Genomic DNA, 10,677 nt, shown 5'->3' with positions numbered 1-10,677 from the left:
GGCAAGGCGTTCAGTACCACAGCAGCTGTCCTAGAGACTGAGACAACCAGTTCTCTGCAGCGCTTTGTGCCCCCCTCTGGAATTGCTGGGTCAGGACCGAACACATGTCTTCAGCTAAAGAGCTGGAGCACACCATTCTCACCCCAGCTAGGGCCTGCAAGACCCTCACTTCCTGCCCTCCTGATTAACCCGTTATGCCGAACCACACAAGCCAATCACTAAATGCCTGGCGGTAGGAAGAAGCTTCCCCAGGGTGCAGGGTATCCCACCTTCGTCTGCTGCTGCTGCAGGCTGTCGGCAGAGCCAGGACACTGGGCTAGATCCACCCCTAGTGATTCCTCCTCGACGGAGGAATCTGGGAGAGACTGGACAGGACCCGGAGTGCTTGGGGGTGCTGTGCATGGCCGTCAGAGAGCACTCTGCCAGCATGGGCTGGAACGCTGCAGGCTTTACCTGGTGAAAAGCAGCTCACCGCTGCCAAGGAAGGACAATGGTCTAATGAGGCTCATTATCTCTGCCATTTATAATCAGCCACACACACAGGGGCAATAACAACTGCCATGAATACATTTTATTATAGACCTGACTCAGGACTCTCAGGCGGTTAAACAGAGTGGCGATGGTACGTAGGACACCATTTTTTCATTTACCCAACAGCTGCATGTCAGCTACTTTTTAATCACCGTAAGAAAGAACCAAACCCTTATCAAACCTTTTCACCTAGATAATCAGCTGTGCTGTGGAAAATGGACACAGAGTATTTTACATTTGCACCTTTATTCTAGCACAAAAGGTTAACTGAAGAGCTAGTAAAAAAGAATACACTAGTCCACACTCTGTGTGGTTCTAAGATGAGAACAGCAGAAAAGCTTTTAGCACTGGGAAGAACCAAGAGAAGGCTTTAAAGCTCATTTGGATTCAATTTTGGTCCAGGAGTAACCCAGTGTTAATGCAGCTTTGTAATTTCATCAGCACAAATCAGTCTTTACAAAGTGTCGTTTGGCTTTTATTCTAAATGAGGCCAGGCTGGAGATGGCGTCTCCTCGCCCTGCATTAGACACAGAAATAGGTCACCGAGTGATGGTCCCTTTTGTAGGTACAGCAAATAACAATGCAATGCTCATGAACACTGTGCAAACATTGACACGGTCAGTATCAAATGAGGCGCTGTCCCTATCCCACAGGGCGACGCACCCAGGACGTGAGGGCAGGCAGTGTTATGTGCCGTTGCACTGAATCGGCATACATTGCATGTACATAGGGGCTTTCGCTGCTCGAACTCATTCAGCCTCACAGTGGGAGGAGGGTAAATATTATTAGCCCCATTTTACAGGTAGGGAGACTGTGGCATGGAGGAGCGACATGCCTTGCCCAACTCATGTAGCCATGTCAGTGTCTGAGTTGGGAGCAGAACCCTGGTGCCCTGATTTAACCACTAGACTGCACTTCCTCCCTGAGGTGAGGTGCCCTGGTATGTTCCTGGAACAGCTGGAGTGTGGCGCGGAAGCCTAGCGCACAATGGGGTGGACACACCTTTGCACGGGGCATTGGTACACACACTTCACTAGCTGCTTCTCCCACCACCGAAAAGGCAGTGCTGCCCCCAGCAGACAGCGCCGAGCGGCCTAGTCCTCGGGGATCGGCGTGTTGCAGTTCCCATGGTAGATTCTGACTTGGCCCTCGCACCTGAAGTACTGATCAAACACGTCGCTGTACCCGTGCTCCCTCCACCAGGAGCAGAGCTGCCGGTTCCAGGTGCAGTTCAGCACGTGGAACAGCTCGGGGTGCTCCATGCCAATCATGGTGAAGAAGTCCTGGTCCCCCAGGTGGCCCTTGAAGTGGTACTTCTCCGTGAGCTGCCGCACCATGTCTGGCTCCAGCAACTGGTTGTAGAGTTGGGACTGGCGCATGGCTTCCAGGTCCAGCAGCATGACCCCGCTGTTAAAGCCAGGCAGTCCGTCAGGAGGGGGTTCACCCACCTTGGTCTGGGGGTTCTCACGGCGGAACTGCCAGAAGGTGTGCCTGGAGAAGGGAGAAAAGCACAACATGGGGGCGTTACAGGCCACAGGCAGATGGCTCCAACAGCAACCAGGTTTGGGCTGAGCACAAGCCTCGCAAGAAGCACTAACTCCACCAGCTACAAAAATGCTCTCTGTACCCCAGGGAAACTCGCTCACCCTCAGCATTGCCCCTGCAGGACTGAGATAAAAGTCCACCCCGGGACCCATTCCTTGCAAGCCCACACTTCTCCAGGCTCCAGGTGTTCCGGGTGGACAAGGAATGCAAGCCTGAGCTCACACCTGCCTCAGGGACTCCTAGATTTAAGACCAGAAGGGATTATGGGACTGGAAAGGACCTCAAGAAGTCATCAAGTCCAGCCCCCTGCAGTGAGCAGGGCCAAGTAAATCTGGACCATCCCAGTGACGGGGATTCCACAACCTGCTTCGGAAGCCTGTTCCAGAGCTTAACCACCCCGAGAGTTAGGTTAGATATTAGGAAAATCTTTCTAAATCAGCCTGGCTGCAGATTAATCCCATTACTGCTTGTCCTACCTTCAGTGGACATGGAGAGCAATTGATCCCTGACCTCTTTATAACAGCCCTTAATAGATTTAAAGAGTGGTACCATTGTGGTCATTTTGTCTGACCTCCTGCATAACACAAGCCAGAAAACCTCACCCAGTAATTCCTGGGTCAAGCCCCTAATGTTTGGCTAAGATAGAGCAGGGCTTTTGGGAAGACATGCAGTCTTCATTTAAAAATGGCAAGTGCTGGAGAATCCACCCCAACTCTTGGTAAATGATGCCAACCATTAATTACCCTCCCACCGTTTAAAAATTTGCCTCTTATTTGTGGTTTGAATTTATCTAGTCTCAACTTCCAACCATGGAATCATATTAAGCCTTTTTCTGATCAGTTACAGAGCCCTCTGCTATCAGAAACTCCTACCCAGGTAGAGCTCGCCCTTCTGTTGGGTAAACTGGTCTTTAATCCCTTAACATGGGCTGCACCGATTTCTGTAGTGTGCTGTTTTTATCAGGAAGTTATGCAGACCTCAGTCAACACAGTGACCTCTATCAGCTACACTTGTGATCTCCTCACAAACAGGACGACGGGGTGGTGTGACAAGTCCTGCTTCCCACAGAGCCCCCCATGCTGATGGGCATTCATTCTGTTACCATCTTTTCATGCTGTATTGCCGGCATCCCCCATCAGCCTTCCCAGGGGTTTGTGGGGATCAGCATCAGGCTCCCCAGTGTCCTGGGTCACCCTGCTTGGTCCCCTGGGAAGGATCTGCTGGTGCAGAAAAAGGCTTGGAAGATTAATGGGCTGCATTGCAGGGGTGCTGCAGACTGAGAGGTCAAAGGCCTTGACAGCTACTGGCTAACCCAGCCCGTGAGCCGCTCTGCAATGTGTGCTGCCGATGGGGCACTCAGGGTTCAGCTCCCCTTCAAAGGCAAATTCTAGAAGAGAAACGGAATAAAACAGTGAAACAAAGTGGGCCAGATTCTGCTTGTAGGCCCTCTGGCGTCAGTCTGCAGTGACTCCATTCCCGCCCGTATCACTGGGGTCACAAGCTCTCCCACTACAGGAAGGGGCTGGGAATTAAAGCCAACCCCCGGTGCCTCCCAAGAAAGGATGGAAAAGAGGCCAGACGAGCTCCCTGCAGAGCAACACTCAAACCCTTCTCAGCCCTGCCACCATTTCTCAAGGTCCCGTGAACACTGTTCACACGGAGCCCGTCAAAGCTCCATCCCAGACAAAGCCTCCCCGCGGCAGGGGTGACGGCAGGAAGAGTCACAACGGGGCTTTGTGCAGGGCCGCTGGGTTACCCAGACACAACGGTCCTGTGAAAGACGCACACAGGAGTCTGAGTGGCTACAGAAGAAGCCCCACGCAGCTCCTTCCCCAGCAGTGACGCCATCAGTCCCTCTGCCCTGCGAACCCCCCTGACTTCTTCGGCATAACAGAGCGCTCGCGGGAGAGCTCTCTGATGTGTTGGCTCCTGGCGCTCGCGTCCTAGTGCAGAGACCTGCACGGGAACCCCACACAACCCCGAGCAGCTGCGAACAATAGCCGTGGTTCAGCTGTGCGTGCAGCAGGAACAGGCTCCTGACTCGCAGAGGAAACGCAGATCAAGTTGCTCTTATGTCCTGTCTGCAGGGGCCCTGCGATGCCAGGACTGTGGCAGGACTAGGTGAGCCAGCAGTCCGGCTTCTTCCTCTCATTTTGGACAGGCATGAGACAAATACAAGGGTGGGACTGTGCGGTCCATACACAGCACTGGTCACTTTGGACACACCCTGCGTTCTTTGGGCACCGAAACTCCCCCTGGAGTCACACTGTACTTGCACAGTGGGTTGAGTTTGCTGCAGTCAGTGCGGCTGCCCCAGTTCAGGCCACCTTCCTTCATTCCAGGGCATCCTGATGCACTTTGCAAACTTTTCACCACTGACATGCAGCCACCTCTGGGGTGGAATGTAGTAGCTCCGTAAGAGCACTCACCCATTTCAAAGCATTACACCATGTCCAATGGCAGCTGCATGGGGATTTCAGGAAAGCTGCTGGAATCTGACCAAGACACCATGACTAAAGCCACTGCGCTCACTGGGGGGTTTTAATGATCACCATCAGGCAGGTCCTCGGCTTTACATCTTGGCGGAAAGACAGTGCCTCCAGGAGCCTGGGGCTCCCTGGAACAGCACCGAGGGCTGACTCAGCAGAGCACTGAAACACCACGCCCACGGCCTGAAGTACCATTGTGATCTCTGGGGGCCTTTCACGCAGGCAGAAAATCAGAGCTCGCCTGCAGATAAAAGCTTTGTATACCCACGTGGGAGGGGAATAAGCTGGGCTGGCAGGAGCCCTGCATCCACACTAGGCAGAACTATTGCAGTGAACATCACACCATTGATCCAGATGGTGTAAGTGGTTAAAACCAAGCTTTGGTCTGGCCCTGCTTAGCTCACAGGACTGGTGAGCATCACAGCACAAAGCAGCCCTTCTGTTCCTCCAGTCAGTCTCTGTCCTCTCTCTGGGTGCCCACAAACACTGGTTTCATGGGGGCAGGGTCCCAGCATCCTGTCCTTGGGAGGATACTGCACCCCCCTTGCGTGGACTGGGGTCCACCCACAGCCCTGCACGAGGGGGGAATGGCAGCAGTGCATAACCATCCTGCTGAGGCTTAGCGGGCTTGGTTCTGATCTAACTGCACTGCCTCCTGACTGACCCTCGGATCAACGAGCCCAGACGCAGACCCCTGAGGGACTGGACGCTGTCTGCTGGTGCCTAGTCACCGCCTTGTTGCTCTTTCAGCCCGTGGTGCAGTGCAGGCTAGACGCTAAGACCCCACTCACCAATCTGCTAGTCCAGGGGTGGGCAAACTACAGCCCATGGGCCGGATCCGGCCCGCGAGCCACACCACATAGCTCAGCCCCGCTCCGGCCGGGGTGCTGGGTCGGGGGCCGCACCACCCTTGAGGTAAGTGCTGCTCAGAGCCTGCACCCCCTGAGCCTCTCCCCATGCCCCAACCCCCTTGACCCAGCTCTGATCCCACTCCTGCTCTCCAAAGCCAGACCGGAGCACCCTCCTGCATCCCAAACCTCTCATCCCCAGCCCCACCCAAAGCCCGCAGCCCCAACCGGAATCTGCACCCCTTCGTGTACCCGTCCCAGCCCTGATCCCCCTCCCACCCTCCAAACGCCTTGGTCCCAGCCCAGAGCACCCTCCTACACCCCGAACTCCTCATCTCCAGCACCAGCCCAAAGCCAACACCCCAACCCCCATTTTGTGAGCATTCTTGGCCCGCCATACAATTTCTATTCCCCGAAGTGGCCCTCAGGCCAAAAAGTCCCCCCGCCCCGTGCTAGTCCCTCTGAATGAGAGAGGTGGTCACTGCCGTTCAGGGCAGGTTTTGCAGCTCCCCCGCAGAGCAGCCGCAATGGGAACAGGTCCAGCTCCCTCTCTTCAAAACATGACCACCACCTCAGAGCCACATTAACCAAGAGTGTTGCAGGCGTGGCAGCCCCCCCCCCGCTCGTCTAGATCTGCTCCTCTCCCGCACCGGAAGCGGGCTCCAGGCAGGAACTCAGTCAGACACAGCGGGGCACACACAACCCAAACTTGCTGATGAAGGCTGTTTGCAACATTGGGCAGGCGTGTCCGAGCCAAGAGAGGCCTCCGGCTCAGAGTGTGGCAGGATATGTTCAAATGTGCACACCAGCAGCGGTGTGGTGGTGTGTTTAAATGTTCCAAGTTCCTATGCACTGCTCTGAATCTACACATCCATGCCCGGACCGCTCCAATAATCCTCCACGACCCTTGTGCAGCCAGTGAACCAGGCTGAACGGCAGCATTTACAGCCCATTGTGCACGGGTGTCATGACTGTGCAAGCAGCAAGGCAGCGGAGAATCAGGCCCATTGTTAGCAATGTACAGAGAGAGAGCTGGTCAGAGCACAGGACTGGGAGCCAGGACCCAGTGAGTTCCCAGCTCTGCACCTGGCCCGGTGTGACCCCAGGACACTCACATGCAGCCAGACCTTTCCCAACACTCGGGTCTCACAATGTCTGGGTGCACAACTTGAGCCTCCAAAGATGAGACAACTGAATCCAGTAGGTGCTTTTGGACACAGCAGAGTGAATGGCTCTGTGCCTCGGTTTCCCCAGCTGTAAGTGTAATGTCCATCTCACAGGGGTGCTGTGGCACAGGCTGATTAGAAGGCGTCTTGTGGCTGAAGGTTGCTAGACAGTAGAGAGACGCTCTCCGATCCGATTTGGGCATAACACTTAGGGTCTGTAAAAACAGGCTTTTTAAAACAGCTGACAAAATCCCTAAGAGCAGCAGAAATGTTCTGCGAAGCTCAAAACAACTCCCACAGAAACAGATTTATTAAACTAGACGAACACCCCTGCAGCGTTTGCAGCCCAAGCCTGGTGGACAGACAGCGAAACTGACAGCAGTCGCACTGACAAGTTCGTTTTCCAGCCACCACGCTGAGTAAAAGCGAAGGGTGAGAGACACAAATCCACACGGCACTGCCACCAGCCCTGTGCTTGGCGGCTGGTTCCCCCGGCACCTGGCAGCCCAGCAGGAGGTGGTGCTGACAGCCGGAGCACACAACTATGGTGCGTGGGGACAGGCCTTGCTTAGACCCAGAAGAAGGGTTGGGGGGAAGCTGTTTTTCATTGCTTTAGGATTCATTGCTCCAAGCACATCACATTCACGGCTCAGGGTTCTAGGGGGCTCAGCAGACCCCCCGAAGGTGAGCTTACTGGGTGGCTGGAAGCTGTCCCTCAGCAGTTGGGAGAACCGTCACCAGGCAAACCAGAGCAGCAGGGAAGCCACAAGACACACACAAACCAACTCATGGCTTTGCAAAGCTGACCCGTGCCCTGAGCTCTGGCTCCATTTGCGCGGTGGGGCGGGAAGGCTCTCAGCTCCAAATGCCACCCTAGCCAGAAGGGATGGCAGAGGAGGTGGAGCCCTGGAGAAGTCCTGCTGATTTTCTGCCAGGTCCCAGCAGTGAGGCACTTTGCACAGGACACATCAACGGCCCTGCAGCACCTCTGGACGTGCCCTTGGTAGGAAAGAAACGGGAGCCGGGCTGCGTTAACCTGCGCTCTGCACACATGCGCCCGAGACACGGGGCTGGCACTGCAGAAACCCCAGTTAACGGTTCTTGCAGCTCCAGGGGAGACACTGCAGTAGCCTCAGGAGTCTGATGGGAGGGCAGCCGCCAGGGTCCACACCAGCGCAGCTCGACCTGCCACTCTCCCAACACGCTGGTGCTCATGACAGTGGGGCTGACTCAGGGCTGCGTCGCACACAAGGACGGCCAGGCTGGGTCAGACCACAGCTCCATCCAGCCCAGTATCCCGTCTTCCAACAGTGGGCCAGCTGCCCCAGAGGGAATGAACAGAACAGGGAATCATCGAGCGATCCATCCCCTGTCACCCATTCCCAGCTTCTGGCCAACAGAGACTAGGGACGCCCAGAGCATGAGGCATCCCTGACCATCTTGTTAATAGCCATTGATGGACCTATCCTCCATTAACTTATCTAATTCTCTTTCGAGCTCAGTTATACTTTTGGCCTTCACAACATCCTCTGGCGAGGAGTTCCACAGGTGGACTATGCGTTGTGTGAAGAAATACTTCCTTTTGTGTGTTTTAAACCTGCTGCCTGTTCATTTCATTGGGTGACCCCTAGGTCATGTGTTACGTGAAGGAGTAAATAACACTTCCTGATTCACTTTCTCCACACCAGTCATGATTTTATAGACCTCAATCATATCCCCCCTTAGTCGTCTCTTTCCCAAGCTGAAATCTCCTTCCCTCTCCCCCTGCCTGGGTGTGGCCAGTAACTGGACCAGGGCTTTACACTGCATCCACCTTCCGACTCGCAGATGAACACGAGTGCAGCTGGAACACTCCGCACCACAACTCACCAGCGCTGCCTCCCTCATGCACGGCAAAGCCCTAATCGGGCCGGAGTCTCATCCGAGTCCCTAGTTCAACCAGGCATTGGGAAAGCAAAAGTCCTGCGTCTCCTGGGACGGAAGAAATGAGACAGCCATCCACCACCTGCCTGGTGGTTCCACAGCCCAAGTTTTGCACCCTCCCAGAGCCCTCCCACGCCCACTGGCAGGAGGGGTGTCCGTGTAGAACCACGTAGAGCGGTGGCGTCGAACGGGAGCCAAAGCCCAAGGCCAGAGTGACCAGGCATTCTCGGTAGGAAACGTTCTCCCGGCAGAAAACATGGCTTTGTCAAAACCATGTCGACTGGGACAATACTCTTCAGCTTTCTGATCAGCTGAATCAAACCGAGAATGTCAGTTCCAAACATTGAGCCCATTTCTTTGCAAGTGGAAAGGCAAAATTTTCCATCTAGGCGTTTCTAATGTGAAACTTGGGAATTTTTGTTTTGTGAATATTTCTGATACTTTGGCCTTTCCTTCCAATGTGGAAGTGAAAGCCATTTTGAAATGTGGCCATTTCCCATGGAAGGAAAACTCCATTTTCTGACAGTTCTACCCAAACCCTTGTCTGGGATTTCGGAGGCAGAAGAATGGAAGTGATGATGTGTGTGTGGGGGCGGGGAGGCGGGGGGCAGTGCATGGTCTGCTCAGCGAAGGCGCATGGGGCAGTCGGTACGGTCTGATGATCAGTGCAATCCAAAGTGCTGGGAAGAGAGAAAAGAATCAGACCTTTCTCCATCAGGCTCTGTGGCTAGCACAGAAATCTCTCAGACAGGACCACGCAGGCCACAGTGATCACAGAATCATAGAATCTCAGGGTTGGAAAGGACCTCAGGAGGTCATCTAGTCCAACCCCCTGCTCAAAGCAGGACCAATCCCCAATTTTTGCCCCAGATCCCTAAATGGCCCCCTCAAGGATTGAACTCACAACCCTGGGTTTAAGCAGGCCAATGCTCAAACCACGGAGCTATCCCTCCCCCCAGACTGATGTCAGTCTGTCTGTGAGTGCCAATGAACCAAGCAAATACCAGGTGTGAGACAGCATCGCATCATCTACGTTGCACTTACAGGAGAAAGAAAATAACAAAACTACACAGAGTTAGAGATAGCCCAAGATGCAAAGACTGGATCCAGAACCAAGCTTCCCCAACATGCAGGGTTTGATTCAGCCCTTGGTAGATACAGACCTGCACCCCAAAGCTTGGCTCCGGAGCGACACTTCCTCAATGTTCAGGGCCTCTGGATCAGGGCTGGGGCTCCAGCCCATCTCTATATATTACCTGATCCAGCTTCTCTTCTGAGCGCTCAAGCATTATAATGAAAATAATCAGCTTCCACCCACGGAAATGAGAGAAAATAACGTAGAGCAGAGGAAGGGACAGAGCCAGACGCCAAGAGGGGAAAGGGACGGCGGCACCTCGGAAGCGATGGGACTGATCATTTGTTTCACATTTTTATTTTAAAGAAGCGTGCTGCACCCTCGATAGCCGAGGGGTAGCCCAGAGCGACTGTCGAAGAGCTGGATTATAACCCCTGAAAACAGGATTATAACCCCTGTCACTGTAACAGGAACATTGACACAGCCGCAACCCAGAGCGCCACTCATCCCTCGACTGTGCCATCCACCAGCGTAGGCTGGGCTCCAGCCCCAGCTCAACCAGGCAGAAAAACAGATTTACTTTAAATGACTAAATCAGTTTTAGAGCAGCATTGTTCCCCAGGGGATTAGCGTGCAGCCGCTAATCCAAGTAAATGCAGACGCAGTAAGGGGAAGAGAACAATACCCTGCTTTTTGGTGGACAAACAAACAGCAATTGTTTAGTCCCGAGCCAAAACCTGGAGGAGGAAGTGTTACTTTCCCTTGTCCTGTTATGTACTAGGTCAAGTCACAGTGCGTGTGCGCGCACGTGTAACTGCACTGTTCACAAGGGAATAAATCCCAGCGCAGCTCTTCAGAGACGCAGGGACCCGGTGTCAGCTGCCAAAGGCACAGAGTCCATGAGGGTGAGAACAGTTCAGTGGCAAGGGAGCGGACAGCTCCAGGAGCGAGTAACAGCATGGACAGCTTTTAACCTTTCAGGTGCAGGTTCAAATCCAACCAACAACAGCTGCTTTGGAGTGGTCTGGCGTCCCACTGGCGTGGTCTCTCGTGCAGATCTCACCGTCACTGACCATTCTGCCAAATTGCTCCTTTAATTG

General features: G+C 54.1%; 1 protein-coding gene across 4 annotated transcripts in view; it reads right to left on the bottom strand.

Annotated features, from left to right (window-relative positions):
* Positions 1-556: 556 nt before the first annotated feature.
* The window catches only part of XXYLT1 (xyloside xylosyltransferase 1), a 107,074-nt gene continuing 96,953 nt past the window's right edge, over positions 557-10,677 (bottom strand). For all 4 annotated transcript variants that reach the window (XM_048864539.2, XM_075132013.1, XM_048864538.2 and 1 more), the window contains one exon: positions 557-2,022. In XM_048864539.2, coding sequence (XP_048720496.2) covers positions 1,626-2,022 — 397 coding nt within the window. In that variant the 3' untranslated portion in view covers positions 557-1,625. The remainder of the gene's footprint in view (positions 2,023-10,677) is intronic.

Source organism: Caretta caretta, chromosome 9, assembly GCF_965140235.1.
Source record: "Caretta caretta isolate rCarCar2 chromosome 9, rCarCar1.hap1, whole genome shotgun sequence".
NCBI classification, from domain to species: domain Eukaryota; kingdom Metazoa; phylum Chordata; order Testudines; family Cheloniidae; genus Caretta; species Caretta caretta.
This window is presented reverse-complemented; position numbering and strand designations above follow the sequence as displayed.